We start from the raw sequence: 15,318 nt of genomic DNA on the forward strand, positions 1-15,318 counted from the left end.
ATAAGCATTTCATACTCCAGAAAAACAAAACCAAATTTCCAATTTCTCTTCTCAATCTGCTTCGCCAGCTGACTCCCAGGTGAATTAAAACCTTTTGAATCATTCTCACACCCTATATCCAATCCATGAACATATCCCTTCAGTTCTACCTTCAAAATAATTCCAGAATGCGTCTTATCCTTTCCACTTGCCCAGTGTCCAACCCACCAAGAACCATTGTCTGATTTACTGTAATAGCCTCCTAACGGCTCTCCTTGCTCCCCTTTTTCCTGCTCCCCCTTGGTCTTCACATAACAGCCAGTGTTCTTTTGGAAAGGCAAATCTGGTCATGTCTCTATCCTCTCCTCCAAACTCCCTGGTGGCTCCCTATCTCACTCAGAACGGAGGCCAAAGCCTTTATTTTTTTTAAATGTTTGAGCCAAAGCCTTTAAAGTGGCCTACAAAGCCCTGCATGATCTGCTCCTGACACCATAACTCAGTGACCTCACCTCTCAAGCTGTATTGATATCCTTGCTGATCCTTTTGCCTGCACTGCTCTTCTCCTAAATTTCTATGACTCATTCCCTCTCTTCCTTTAGGTTTCTGCTCAAATGTCACCTTATCACAAAAGCTTCTCTGACTTCAGAGCCCATCTCTGACTTAGGAACCCATCTTCATTCAAATAAGATGTTAAGCCCTATTGGCTCTAGTATAAAGGTGAGGTAAACATTCATTGTGGAGGTGAGGATTGGTTGGTACCTCTATAACCAGAAGTTTTAACAGCTTTAATTTAAAAAAAATATTTATGTATTTGAGAGCAAGAGCGAGAGCCAGAGGGCAGGGTGAGGGGCAGAGGGAGAAGCAGGCTCCCTGATTAGCAGGGAGCCCCATGCGGGTTTGATCCCAGGACTTCAGAATCATACCCTGAGCCAAAGTCAGACAGTTAACTGACTGAGCTACTCAGGTGCCCCCTAACAGCTGTGATTAGTAGTTCTCAGTGTGGTCTGGGATCTCTGGAGGTCCTCAAGAATCTTTATTTTTTTAAGATTTTATTTATTTATTCATGAGAAACACAGAGAGAGGCAGAAGGAGAAGCAGGCTCCTCGCAGAGAGCCTGATGCAGGACTCCATTCCAGATCCCGGAATCATTTCCAGAGCTAAAGGCAGAAGTTCAACTGCTGAGCCACACAGGCATCCCCTCAAGAATCTTTCAAGACATCTCGAGGTCAGAAGTATTTTTCTGATACTAAGACATTATTTGCCTTTTTCACATTCATTCTGTCACAAGTGTGTAGTAAGAGTTTTCCAAAGGACATCAAATATGTGATATCTCGAGATTGAACTCGGGAGCATATGAGAATCTAGCTATTTTCTATTGAACCAAACATCAGGGGTGCGTGGATGGCTCAGATGATTGAGCTCTGCCTTAGGCCAGGGTCCTGGGATCAAGCCCCATGTTGGGCTCCCAGTTTGGTTGGGAGTATGCTTCTCCTTCTGCCTCTGTCTCTTCCCCTGCTTGTGCTCTCTCTCTCTCAAGTGAATAAATAAGAAATCTTTATGGGATTCCTGGGTGGCTCAGCAGTTGAGCATCTGCCTTCGGTCCAGGGCGTGATCCTGGAGTCCTGGGATTGAGTCCCACATCTGGCTTCCTGCAGGGAGCCTGCTTCTCGCTCTGTCTATGTCTCTGCCTCTCTTTCATGAATAAATAAATACAATCTTTTAAAAAAATAAACTGCATTTTAAAAAATCTTTAAAAAAATAAACCAAACATTAAAGAGATTTACAAAAATGTAAAACAATGCCACTCTTCTCACAAATGTTTTTTGTTTTGGAAAAAATGCTATTTATGTTAACGTGATTTTTAAAGAGGATGACAATTTTTAGGAATGTAGCTTTCAGGAGAGCTCCAAGCCCATTTTCCTACCTTCATCCTGTTAGGCTGCTGGTTTTCATTGGTATGATGGAGCTGGGTAGAGGGGGGCAGGAATAAGGCACATAAGGAATAATGCACAAAGCTCATCCTTATCAAGATTCAGGTAGTTTTCTTTAATTAATGCTCCTCAGACTGTTTCAAGCTTTTGGCTTATGTAAAGTTCCCAGAAGGTTAATTGGGACCTTTTTTTTTTCCTATTGTTGTTGGCCAGTGTTTTCATTACTTTTATGGAGGCATGGATTTGGGAGTTCCTTACTCTACCATTCAGAAAGTGACATTATTTATTTATTTATTTATTTATTTATTTATTCATTTATTCATTCATTCATTCATTCATGAGAGACACAGAGAGAGAGAGAGAGGCAGAGATACAGGCAGAGAGAGAAGCAGGCTCCACGCAGGGAGCCCGATGCGGGACTTGATCCTGGGACTTGATCCCATGACTCCAGGATCACGTCCTGGGCCAAAGGCAGGCGCTAAACCTCTGAGCCACCCAGAGATCCCCAGTGACATCCTCTTTTAAACATGTTGCCCTACTGTCTTCTTGTTTGTATTATTGCTGATGAGAATCTGATGTCATTTTTCTCTCTTTTTCCCATTTATGTAACACGTCTTATTTCTCTGGCTGCTTTTAGGATTTTTCTCTGTTATCATCAGTTTGGAGTAATTTCATTACAATGTACCTGCATTTAGTATTTTTCATGGTTTTTTTTTGTAGTGGAATTCATTAAATTTCTTGGATCTGTGGGCTTATGTTTTTCATTAATTTTGGAAAGTTTTAGGATATTATTCCCTCACATACTTTTTCCTGTCCCTCCTCTTCTCCTTTTGGGATTCTATTTCCCTGCATATAAGGCCATTTGAAATTGTCCAATTGCTCATTTATGCTCTCTTTATTTATTTTTTGGATTCTTTATTTTTCTGTTTCATTTCTTTAGTTTCTATTGGTATGACTTCAAGTCACTAACAGTTTTCTTCTGTGATGTCTAGTCATTAATCCTCTACAATGTAATTTTCTATAATTCACGGACTATATAATTCATCATTTATTTTATTTTATTTTATTTTATTTTATTTTATTTTATTTTATTTTATTTATTTTATTTTTTATGATAGTCACAGAGAGAGAGAGGGGCAGAGACACAGGCAGAGGGAGAAGCAGGCTCCATGCACTGGGAGCCCGACGTGGGATTCGATCCCAGGTCTCCAGGATCGCGCCCTGGGCCAAAGGCAGGCGCCAAACCGCTGCGCCACCCAGGGATCCCTATTTTATTTTATTTTAAATATTTTATTTATTTATTCATGAGAGATACAGAGAGAGAGAGAGAGGCAGAGACACAGACAGAGGGAGGAGCAGGCTCCATCCAGGGAGCCTGATGTGGGACTCGATCCCAGGACTCCAGGATCATGCCCGGGCTGAAGGCAGCGCTAAACCACTGAGCCACCGGGGCTGCCCTACAATTCATCATTTAAAGTGTATGATTTTTTTTTAGTTTACTTTTGTGCAACTATTATAACACACAGTTTTAGAATGTTTTCATTACCCCAAAAAGAAACCCCATACCCCTTAGCAGTCAGTGCTTTTTAATCCCAATCACCACCCTACCCCCCACACCCATGGGCCATCACTGCTGCTGTCAGCCCTAAGCAACCACTAATGTACTTTCTGTCTCTATGGACTTGCCTATTTTGGACATCTTGTACGTGGAATCTTACAATATGCAGTTCTTTGTTGACTGGCTTCTTTTACTTAGCATTTATTTTTAAGGTTCTTCCATGTTACTGTATGTATTTCCTTTTTTAAAAAAGATTTTATTTATTTATTTATTTATTTATTTATTTATTTATTTATTTATTTATGAGAGACACAGAGAGAGAGGCAGAGACACAGGCAGAGGGAGAAGCAGGCTCCATGCAGGGAGCCTGACGTGGGACTGGATCCCAGGTCTCCAGGATCACGCCCTGGGCTGAAGGCAGGCGCTAAACTGCTGAGCCACCCGGGCTGCCCACTTTCTGCTTCTTTTTATGCCTTTTTATGCCTGATCATGTCTGTTTGGAAACAGACATCATAAATTTTACTTTTTTAGGTGCTGGATTATTATTCTTATAAATCTTCCTGACCTTTATACTGAGATAGTTAATTGGAGACAGTTTCCTTTTTCAGGGTCTTATGATTTGTTAAGTGGGTCTGGAGCAGTACTAAGTCTACAGTTAGTTTTTTTTCCATGACTGAGGCAAGACTTTCCTGTGTATTTTACGCCCTGCAAATTGTGAGTTTTCCCAGTCTAGTTTACAGGAGCAAGAACTATTCCCTGCCAGTGTGCCAGGCCCTGTTCCCTCTAATTCATTTGGATGGTCCTTTCCCTAGCCTTGGGTAGTTTTTTCGGTGCATGCACTGATCGCTACTCTACTGAATGCTCACAGGGAACCCTCTGCAGATTTCTGATTCTCTCCCTGTGCAGCTCTCTCTTGATATTCTGTCCTTTGAATTCTAAGTACCCTTGTCTCTCTGAACTATCTCAATTTAGGGAGGTCATCAGGGCTTTCTAACTCAGTCTCCCCTTCCTGTGCTGTAGGATGGAAACTCTCCAAGCAGTATGCTGGGCCAATTGTCAGGCTCATCTTGTTTCTCATTTTTCAGTGATCACTATTTTTCACTGCCTGATGTCTATGTCTTGAAAACCATTGTTTGATGTATTTTGTCTGGCTCTTTTTGAGGGGGGAGAGTTGTTTCAGGTGAGAAAGCAAATTCAGTCCCTGTTCCTCCATCTTGATTGCAAGTAAATGAGGTGTTTATTTCTGACACCTTTTGATAAGGAGACAAACAGAATTTGCCAGGAACAACAGAGAAGAATCAAGCATGATATATCTGCTGTTTGAATTGAGTGACAAACTGAGTGTTGTTGTTCCATTAGTTGAGATGAGGGAGACAAGAGGGTATTTGAGCCAAAAAAATCTGAGATCTGTTTGGATGTATTAAGTGTGAGCTACTTTAAGAGACATCACAAGAAGATGTCATACAGGCCATAATTTACGTATATACGTATCTAAGTCTGGTGTTCAGGAAAAAGGTCTAGGCTAGAGGCCTAAATTAGTGGATCTCCCAAATATTTGCAATAATTAAGGATACAAGAGAAGTTGAACTCCCCTAGGGAGAGAATATTGACTACAAAAGCAAAGGGGCCAGAGTCATACCCAAGGATGCTCTAATATTTGGAAATTGGATAAAGGTGGAAGAGTAGACAGAAACAGGATAAAACCAAGAGAGTGAGAGTAAGAAACTGGAATGCATTGGGCAGTCATAGGAGAGGGTAGGGAAATGACTGCTGGTTTAGCAAGATTATTCACAGGTGATCTGGTTAAGAGCAGTCTCAGAGACATGGGAGTAGCAGAACCCAAACTGAATTGAGTTAAATATGGTCTGGGACATGAGGCAGTAGAGACTGAAGAAGGCCACAAAACTGGCCTTGCCAAGGATCACAGCAATGGAGTCACACCTAGGGCAGTATATGGAGCCCAAATTCACAATATGTTGACAGCCTCATACATGAGACAACCCAGTTGAGCAATGCTACATTTATTCCATGGAATGCCAGCAATCAGTTACAAAGTTGGAATTAAAACAGACTTCTATTATATGTTAATAAAATTTTTAAAAAGCATCAAAACAGCACTTGAGAAAAACCATGGCTAGACGGTATCAATGTCAATGCCCTGATTTTAATGTTTTACTATTAATTTTATATGTTACCTTTGGGGGAAACCATTAAAAGTACATCTGATTTCTTTGTATTATTTCTCAAAACTACACGTGAATCCAGTTACCTCAAAAGTTAAAAGCTGAATTAAAAAAGTATTTCCAGGGATCCCTGGGTGGCGCAGCGGTTTGGAGCCTGCCTTTGGCCTGGGGCGCGATCCTGGAGACCCGGGATCGAATCCCACGTCGGGCTCCTGGCATGGAGCCTGCTTCTCCCTCTGCCTGTGTCTCTGCCCCTCTCTCTCTCTGTGACTATCATAAATAAATAAAAATATTAAAAAAAAAAAAGTATTTCCAGGGCAGCCCAGGTGGCTCAGTGGTTTAGCACCCCCTTCAGCCCAGGGCCTGATCCTGGAGACCCTGGATCGAGTCCCACGTCAGGCTCCCTGCTTGGAGCCTGCTTCTCCCTCTGCCTGTGTCTCTGTCTCTCATGAATAAATAATAAAATAAAATCTTAAAAAAAAAAGTATTTCCAGTAGACACATAACTGGTCTTTTTTTCCCCACGGTAAGCATTTACCTCTTACCAGTAAAAACCCATTTTTTTTTTGTTTTTTTAAACAAAACCAAGGGCGGGGAGTGGCTGGCTTCCCCTGGGCAAGGGGAGTTTCAGCTTTCCAAGGTCTCCAGGTCTGTGGCCGCCCCGGCCTCCCCACCCGCCTCTCTGGAAATCTGGGAGGACAAGTATTTCCAGCCAGGAAGGCCGCTCTAGCCCACCTCGGAGGCCCAAGTCTCGTTAGCCCAGAAAGTTAACGCCTCTCGCTCTCCGAGCAGGACCGAACTGGGGAGTGCTCGGCCCTCTTCCGCTCAGCAAGGGAAAATGTCTCTCGTCCACCCTCCTCGGCTCCCTCAGACAGCCAGGCCCTTGCACAGCCTCTGGAGGATGCCACTATGGCTCACATAGCTCCAAGGACCTGGAACCCCAGTGAGGAGAGCTGCGGCCGCGTTTTCCGGCCAGGATGAGTCACTTCCGGTCACGATGAGTCACTTCCGGTCACAGACTCCCTCCCCCGGAAGTGAGACCTAATGTAAACACCGGAGCCGGGCGTCTGGGCCCGGGAGGTCAGAAAACCGGGCCGCGGGCGGCACCGACAGCTGGGGTTGGGATCGGGCACGCGTGGAGGTCAGGTTTGTGCAGGCAGCGGAGAACTGGGGCATGATCCCAGAATTGGTTGGAGTCTGGGAGAGGGTTAGGGTAGTGGGTCCCTTGAACCGAGCGAGGTCTTGGTGGTCGGGAGGAGTCTCGGACAGGCAGCCTAAGTGGGTGCGGGCGTTGGAAGGAGTATGTGGGCGGTCTTGGTTATGAGGAAATGGAGGCATCCCGGGTCAGGGTTCTTGGGTGGCAAAGAACTTTGGAATTTGGGTCCAAAAAGGGGTCATGGAAAGTGGGGCTGTACTAAGAATTAGTCTTTGGGGAGTGAGACGGTCCAGTGGAGGTGGCACAAGGGGGGGGAAGGTAGGTTTGAGCTCTTGGAGAATGGGGAGGGGTGTACTTGGGCAAAGGTCTTGGGGAGATGGGGGGTTTGAAGGGAGTATGGGTGCTCTAGGGCAGGAATCTTAGAGGGGCCTGGGGAAGGCGTCTTGGTGGGGTTGAGTTGTTACAGGTGGGGGTTTGGGGAGGTGTGTCCTAGGCAAGTCTTGGTGAGGAAGGCTGCCCTGAGGCAGGGGGTTTGGGGCGGGGATAGAGAATCTGGAGGAGGAATGTAAGAGGGATGGGATTCCTGGGAGTAGGTTCAAGCCAGTCTGCATTGGAGTCAGTGACAAAAGCACATGGAAGGGGATGTCCCAGGAGTGGACGATTGGATGATTTGAAGTCATAGGGGAATCTGTAGGGTATCTAGGGCATAAGGGGGCCTGGGGTGCATCCACGCTGGCCCTGGTTGGACAGAGGTTAGCATGGCATGAGAAGGGGTCATCTGGAGCTAGGCATGGGATCCTGAGGGGGTTTGGAGAAGCCTGGGAAGAGGGAAGGTGTGCGAGGGCTCTGACATGGTGGAATAGGTTGGGAGCCTCAGAAGGGCAGGAGGAGAGGAAGTCCTGTGGGTGGTGGACCAGGGCCAGGGCCAGGGAGGTGTGGGAAGAAGTGAATGTCTTAGCCCTCTTTCCCTGTTTATTGGCAGGTGGTGGAGTGGGATGCTAAGCCCAGGTGTGAAGATGAGAAGTGGGTGGGAGGGGGGTGGTTCCAGGCCACATGGGGCATATGGACCAGGATTGGCTGGGGGTGGGGAAGAGATATCACTAGGGCAAGGGCACCCTCTACCCCATTATTTCTGGACAAGCAGTGAGGGCCAGGGAGTAAGAAGGAGATGAGGAGTCCAAGTCAAGGGAGACCTGGAGCTGGGGTCAACCAAGTGGAAGAAGATGGAGAAGTTTCTGGCCATGCTCTTTGGGGTCGTGGGAGCTTAGTGACCCCAGGACTATCCCCCTTTTTTGTTTTCTTTGTAGCCCTGCTGGGAGCAGTAGGTAGTAGAGGAGGAGGAAGAAGTCATTTGAGGACAGGAGTTCTGGGACTTGGAGGGCAAGCCCCAGGACTCTTCCCAACTCTATACCCATTTGTGTCCAGGGAAGCAATCCTGGACCATGACTCAGCAGCCACTTCGAGGAGTGACCAGCCTCCGTTTCAACCAAGACCAAAGTGAGAGAGGCTTGTGCTTGCACCATTGTGGGTGGGAGGGAGGGAAAGAATGGCCAGAGGTGGGTGTTAAGCCCCTAGCTTCCAGCTGGGCATCCTTTCAGGCAGCTCAAATTTCCCTCATCCTCCCAGGCTGCTTTTGCTGCGCCATGGAGACAGGTGTGCGCATCTACAACGTGGAGCCGTTGATGGAGAAGGGGCATCTGGGTGAGCCGTTGGTGAGGGTGGGGCAGTGGGCAGAAGGGATGGGCTGGGCCTTGGTTCCCACCCCTACTGACACCCTGGTCCTTGTCCAGACCACGAGCAGGTGGGCAGCATGGGTCTGGTGGAAATGCTACACCGTTGCAACCTGCTGGCCCTGGTGGGTGGTGGTAGCAGCCCCAAGTTCTCAGAGATCTCAGGTAAGTGCCGTCATCCCATCCTCTGCCCTCAGCCCAGATTCCCCAGAATCCTGGCTTCCCCAGGCACCCCGAGGCACTGGCAGATGAAGATGGTAGAGCACCTCAGAGTCCCGCAGTGAGGGACTCTCACTGGGAAGTCGTGGATCTTACCGCTTGAGAAGCTTGGTGTTTTGCCTTCACTTAACACTTACTGAATGCCTCCTGTCTGCCATGTCCTTACCTGTGGAGCACTTGCTGTGAGCCTGGGACTGTTCTAAGCACTCAACACATATTAACTCACTTAAAGTCTCATGGTAACTCTCTGTGACAGGAAGTATTATTAACCCCATGTTTACAGATAAAGAAATTGAGGCTGAGGTCCAGAGAGGTTAAAAGACTTTTCCAAAGTCACACAGCCTATTGGTCTAAAAATCTTGAAGCATCCTCCCTGGTGCCTTCTGGCTTTGGGCCTCAGGAGCCATTTGTTCTAAGGGTTTTTGCTGATCCCACTGGGACGTGGAAAGAGAGGCCTGGGCGTGTCACAGAGCCCTAGGATCCATCGCAGAAGTCCTCTAGGTGTATGTATTGGGAGCCTGGAGGCAGAAATAGTTACTGAGGGGGAAGTTACAGGCCTGGGTATAAGTCCCTGCTTGGTTGCTGATGGGCAACGAGGTCCTTGGCCAGATACTCACCCCCCTCAAGCCTCTGTTTCTTCATCTGTAAATGAGTATAAGGGTTTGAGAAACCTGTTCTGTCAGCCATCATATCCACAGGCGCTCATGCCATAGGAGGCTCACGTTGGTGTTAGCAAAAGGTCAAGCAAGTGGGTTGAGGTCCCATGGGGAGTAGGGGTGGGTCCTGTGTCACCAGGGCTGCCCCTCGCCCTAAATCTTGGCCCCGACAACGTACCCACCTGCCCAGCAGTGCTGATCTGGGACGATGCCCGGGAGGGCAAGGACTCCAAGGACAAGCTGGTGCTGGAGTTCACCTTCACCAAGCCAGTGCTGGCTGTGCGCATGCGCCATGACAAGTGAGCCTGAGGAGGACCCGGGTGGGGGAGGTAGGAGGTCCCCCACAGCAGGCAAGAGGGTTAGTCCTGGATGGGCATCCTGCCCTCCCCTTACGGACATCCTGCATTGTGTGATGCCCACAGAATTGTGATCGTGCTGAGGAACCGCATCTATGTGTACTCCTTCCCTGACAGTCCTCGAAAGCTGTTCGAGTTTGACACCCGGGACAACCCCAAGGGTGAGAGGACCCAGATACGCAGGTGTGAGGGCAGGAGGCAGTGGATGGGGCAGAGGGACAGAAATGAGAGAATGGAAGAGGCACCAGAGAAGCCAGGAAAGGGGGGGCAGAGAGAGAGTCTTTGTGTAGAAATGCTCAGGTGGACTGAGAGCTGCTCACATTCTCAGTCTGTCCATCTTTCCATCCTTTTAGCCAGTTCTCTCTCCCCCTCTACCCCCGGGTGCCCCAGATAGCAGGTCAGAAACACCCAGTAAGGACACAGGTGGCTGTGCCAGGGATCCTTGGGCCCTCCTGGGGCCGCCACAGCTGCATGGGGAGGTGGGGAATCTGCCTGGCCACTTGGGGGGTTCCATGGGTAACCTAGATCACAGAAGGTCAAGGCCTGGCCCTTATGCAGCTTCTGTCCATTTTGAGACTCTGTTCCCCCTCACCAGCGCCCGCCCCACCAACATTGTGTCCTCACACCCTAGGGCTTTGTGACCTCTGCCCCAGCCTGGAGAAACAGCTGCTGGTGTTCCCAGGACACAAGTGTGGGAGTCTGCAACTTGTGGTGAGCTGCCTAGTGGGCAAGGGTAGGTGGGTAAGTGGGTGGGCTGGCTCCTGTGTGGATGGTTGACCTCTGCCTTCTGGACTACCCCAAGCCCAAAGTGCTCCTTCTGCCACAGGACCTGGCGAGCACAAAGCCTGGCACTTCATCTGCTCCGTTTACCATCAACGCCCATCAGAGTGACGTGGCCTGTGTGTCCCTGAACCAGCCAGGCACTGTAGTAGCCTCAGCCTCTCAGAAAGGCACCCTCATTCGCCTTTTTGACACGCAGTCCAAGGAGAAACTGGTGGAATTGCGCCGAGGCACTGACCCTGCCACCCTCTACTGGTGAGCATAGGGTATGTGTGGTGGGCTGGTGACCCCAGGCCACATGGCACATGGGCCTCACTGCTGGTTGTGTCTTCCAGCATCAACTTCAGCCACGATTCCTCCTTCCTCTGCGCTTCCAGTGACAAGGGCACAGTCCATATCTTTGCTCTGAAGGATACTCGCCTCAACCGTCGCTCTGCGTGAGTACGCCCTGCCCTGCCCTGCTGTGTCCCCATCCCCCTGCCCATGTACCACACCTGGGCTTATCCAGTGCTGCCTGCAGGCTGGCTCGTGTGGGCAAGGTGGGGCCTATGATTGGGCAGTACGTGGACTCTCAGTGGAGCCTGGCAAGCTTCACGGTGCCTGCTGAGTCAGCCTGCATCTGCGCGTTCGGTCGCAATACTTCCAAGAACGTCAACTCTGTCATCGGTGAGTGGGAATGGCTCTTGATTCGGGGTATGGCATGGGGAAAGTCCTGCATTTTGGACCTGCAGGAATTTTAGGGCATGGAAAGCCTGAGAGAGCTAGAGTGGGCAGCTCAACGCCACCATGAGAGGGATGGCATGTGGACAAAGGCCTGGAGGTAGATCATGGGTCCTGGGTCGCTGGAGAGGATCGGAGCATGTGGCTTCAGCAGCTTTTAACCTTTACCCCGTTCCCCCCCTCTTCCAGCCATCTGTGTGGATGGGACCTTCCACAAATATGTCTTCACTCCTGATGGAAACTGCAACAGAGAGGCTTTTGATGTGTACCTTGACATCTGTGATGATGATGACTTTTAAGGACACTGTGGGTTGTGCAAGGGTCCTGCAGTGGCAGCAGATTGCAAAGCCTTCAGGGGATCAGGAGTGCTGTGGAAGCTACCAGCCTGCAAGCATTAATGGGGCAGGTGCCCACCTTCCATTTGGCAGCACTATGCCTAAACAGCTCACTTCCCCCAAGCACTTCTCGTCACTGTGTGCCTGCAGGGCCAGGCCAGGGACCCAGGGAGGGAGCAGACCTCCTGGGGCTCCCAGCCTGAAGAAGACTGCTAGGGACCCAGAGGGAGTGCCCTGATTAAATCTGTGGGGATTAAAAAACCTTCCCAGAAAGAGACATCTCTGATGTGAATGTGAATAAAAGGCCCTTGATAGTATTCACGGCTGGACCTGGGGGGTGTGGGTGGGGCATGGAGGAAGTTCCAAGTAGGTGTGACCCTCTTGGACCCTGACGACAAGGGAGCAGGATGGGCCCCGTCGTTCTGACAGTTCCTATCTGCATGTCCTAGAATGCCTGCTGCGTACTTGCGCCATCAGCACCGCCCAGAACAGTCGCCCTTGGGCGCCCCCACCTGGGGATGAATGGGATCGTCTCTCCCAGCTGTGGAGACTTGATTTCCCGGCAGCCCCTGCAGCCTTACAGTTCAGGCGTGTTTGCCGGTGTTTCCGGTCACATGTACTACGGTTGCGTAGTTGGCCCAGCTGGTTAAGAGAGCCGCCCCTCGGCCCAGACTTCATTTCCCGGTGTCCCTCGCAGTGGCGTAGGGTGTAACGGGGGTTGTAGTCCGGCGGCTCTTCTGGCTGGTCCAGCTACATTGACCGGCAGGATGTCGGAGGTGCGGCTGCCACCGTTACGCGCCCTGGACGACTTCGTTCTGGGGTCGGCGCGCCTGGCGGCTCCGGATCCGTGCGACCCGCAGCGTTGGTGCCATCGCGTCATCAACAACCTCCTCTACTACCAGACTAACTACCTTCTGTGCTTCCTCTTCAGTCTCGCTCTGGCTGGGTGAGGGAGGGAGGGAGATGTGGTTGGCCTGGGACGCCTGCGGGGCAGGGAGGGTGCACCCGCGGGATCTTGAGATGGGGGGTGGCAAGGCTGGAAGGGCGAGTTCCTTGGAGATGGAGAACCTACAGGGCCTGGGAGGGGAACTTGAAGGAAGTCCGAATGTGGCTATAGGGAGTGCCTTGGGTGGGCTAGAGCCCCGAGGATAGAAGGTCAGGAGGATGGAGAATGTGGGACTGGAGGAGAGACTGGGTAAGGAGCTGGACCTGAAGATAAGGAGGGCTTGAAAGTGACAGTGGGGGTGGAGGGGGAAGATGTGAGTGATGGGGCCAGATTAAGGTGGCCCTGGAGGACTTCGGGCAGGGACAGGGATGTGGTCAAGTTGAAAGGTTGGGAGGATGGGCTGGTAGAGGCTCTGAGCTTGGACGGGAGCCTGGCTGTGATTGGAACGTTCCAGGAGCAAGTACCTCTTGGGGAACTTGAACCAGGGGTGGAAGGCCTGAGAGCAGAGAAGGGTGGAGAACCTGGAGGGATTTGGGCAGGGCTGAAAGAGACCCTTTCAAGGGGTTCTAGCAACGATGGAGAGAGATATCTATAAGAAGTGGGAACTTGGGTAGGGAATTTGAAGTGGAGAAGTCTGGAAGGGGTCTTGTAAGAACTCCGGGTGAGCGGGAAATGTCTGGAGACAGAATGCCTGGAAGGGGAATCTACCGGGCTGGGCCCATAGGGTGGAGTTGGGGGTGGGGTCTAGGGGGTTGGAGAGGGGCCCTGCGGGGGGGCGGGGTAGGGTTGGGAGCCTGGAGGCCTAGCGGGATGAGAGGGCCTGAAACGGGAGAGCTAAGGAAGGTTGGACTGTAAGATTGACAAGAAAGAAATGAGGGCCCACAGGGCTCTTGGGAGTCGGAAGCCCTGAAGGGTGGAACTGTTGGGAGACAGGGCTGGCAGGAGTTATTTGCCGGGCTGGGGGACCCTGAAGGGGGGAGGGGAAACCAAAGCTCTTGGGGCGCGGGATTGAGTGGATGGTGGTCCGAGAGGCTTGGAGGCTGGGCAGCCCTCCCCCCCAACCCCCGTCTGCTGGGCTAGCTTAGTCCCATTGTCCTTGCAGGTACATGCGCCCGCTGCACACCCTCCTAAGCGCGCTGGTAGTGACGGTGGCCCTTGGTGTGCTGGTGTGGGCGGCTGAGACTCAAGCAGCTGTGCGCCGCTGCCGTCGCAGCCACCCCGCCGCCTGCCTGGCTGCAGTGCTTGCCTTCGGCCTCCTTGTTCTCTGGGCCGTGGGCGGCGCTTGCACCTTCCTGCTCAGCATCGCAGGGCCCGTGCTTCGTGAGTATCCGCTACCCCGCGACGGCCCGGCCCGATAAGCGGCAGCGCTTGCGCGCAGTGGCAGGCCAGCCCTGCCCTAAGAGGGGGCTGGGACACCAGGCGGGCATGGCCACACCCCCTTGACAAAGCGCTTTCCCTGGATTTGCCTTCCTTCTGGGAACACCCCTCTCATTACTGCCCTTTCAGGCCTCACTCTTGGTATTAAGTGTCTTCCACCCGCCACGTCCCTGTTACCCTATGCCCTCCCTAGCCACGCCCCTGTTGCGAGGCTCCTTCCTGGGCCACACTTTAAGATCAGAGGCATCCAGGCCACTGGCCACTCTATTGGCCTGCCTGTGCTCCAGTTCCCCACTCTGGGCCCCCATTGGCTAGAAGCTGAGGTCTCGTCCCACTGACCCCACTCCTCTCGGCACTGCCCGCAGTGATTCTGGTGCACGCCTCCCTGCGCCTGCGAAACCTCAAGAACAAGATCGAGAACAAGATTGAGAGTATTGGTCTCAAGCGGACGCCAATGGGGCTGCTACTGGAGGCGCTGGGACAAGAGCAGGAAGCTGGATCCTAGGAGTCTAGGATCTGTACCCAAGACCTGGAGAATGCCACCCCACCCTGACCAGTACCGGGACCCAGAGCCCTTTCCTAGCCCATAAAATTGAGGGGCCCATCTAGTTCAAAGAGCAGAGGACATGTGAGACCGCTCCCCCACCCAGGTCCAAAATTGGGATCTCTCTCCTACCCAGCCCCCATTACCTAGGGGACCACTCTTCCCCAGCCCTGAACTTGGGGCTTGGAGACCAGAGCATCCGTGGCCAGCCTCAAACTCTGGACCCAGAGATACTCCAACCCCCAGTCTGGGACCTGCCCATCTACCATGCTCATCCCCAAAGCTGGGATCTGGGACCAAGGCATTCTCTTGAACCCGGGATTAAGGCTCTTGACCCTACCCCAGCTTTGAAACCAGGTCAGGGCATTGCCAAATCTTGAACCCTGGCCCCAAGTGTTCCCAGCCCCCTTCAGGACAGGATTCAGGCATCCTGACCCTGTTGAACCCTTGGTTCCAGGTGACCCAAACACTCACAAGTCCCACTTGCCTCCCTCCAGCTTCCAAATTTCTACAGTGATGAAGACCATGGGGTGCGGTGGGGTGGGGTGAGGTGAGCCAAGCCCTGACCCGGCATGGGGCATCTGTATCAGTGTTACTGCAACAATAAAGGCTGTTGCATCGCTCAAGCCAATGTGGGCTTTTGGGGTAAAGTCCGTGCATTTCAATGACCAGAAGTGGCCTTCTGCTTTTCCGTTCTGCTGGACTCTGGATCTCTTTCTGTCAAGTATGTGGACTGAAGGCGGGGGGCCGCTCGCTCTCAGCTCCTTTTTTGAACCAGTTACCTCTAGAGTGGCATTCACGCACAAGATAGTTAAGGGCAGAGTGTTTCCTATCATTTGTATCACTGAG

The 15,318-nt window shown here is 51.1% G+C and overlaps 2 protein-coding genes across 6 annotated transcripts; both read left to right on the top strand.

Annotated features, from left to right (window-relative positions):
- Window positions 1-6,643: 6,643 nt before the first annotated feature.
- On the top strand, window positions 6,644-11,919 carry WDR45 (WD repeat domain 45). Of its 5 annotated transcripts, none has more exons than XM_077889585.1 (11): window positions 6,644-6,796; window positions 8,232-8,303; window positions 8,433-8,507; window positions 8,597-8,701; window positions 9,602-9,710; window positions 9,834-9,928; window positions 10,399-10,478; window positions 10,594-10,802; window positions 10,883-10,984; window positions 11,068-11,213; window positions 11,457-11,919. In XM_077889585.1, the coding sequence occupies exons 2-11, from the start codon at window positions 8,249-8,251 to the stop codon at window positions 11,564-11,566; spliced, it is 1,086 nt and encodes a 361-aa protein (XP_077745711.1). In that variant the 5' UTR covers window positions 6,644-6,796; window positions 8,232-8,248; the 3' UTR covers window positions 11,567-11,919. The 5 variants fall into 5 exon arrangements, with proteins under 5 accessions (XP_077745711.1, XP_077745714.1, XP_077745715.1 ...); XM_077889588.1 differs by having other exon boundaries at window positions 6,645-6,796; window positions 9,605-9,710; XM_077889587.1 differs by having other exon boundaries at window positions 6,660-6,730.
- Window positions 11,920-12,218: 299 nt separating this feature from the next.
- On the top strand, window positions 12,219-15,095 carry PRAF2 (PRA1 domain family member 2). Its single transcript, XM_077889590.1, has 3 exons — window positions 12,219-12,548; window positions 13,651-13,868; window positions 14,291-15,095. The coding sequence occupies exons 1-3, from the start codon at window positions 12,370-12,372 to the stop codon at window positions 14,428-14,430; spliced, it is 537 nt and encodes a 178-aa protein (XP_077745716.1). The 5' UTR covers window positions 12,219-12,369; the 3' UTR covers window positions 14,431-15,095.
- The last annotated feature ends 223 nt before the right edge of the window (window positions 15,096-15,318 follow it).

This window comes from Canis aureus, chromosome X (genome assembly GCF_053574225.1).
Source record: "Canis aureus isolate CA01 chromosome X, VMU_Caureus_v.1.0, whole genome shotgun sequence".
NCBI classification, from domain to species: domain Eukaryota; kingdom Metazoa; phylum Chordata; class Mammalia; order Carnivora; family Canidae; genus Canis; species Canis aureus.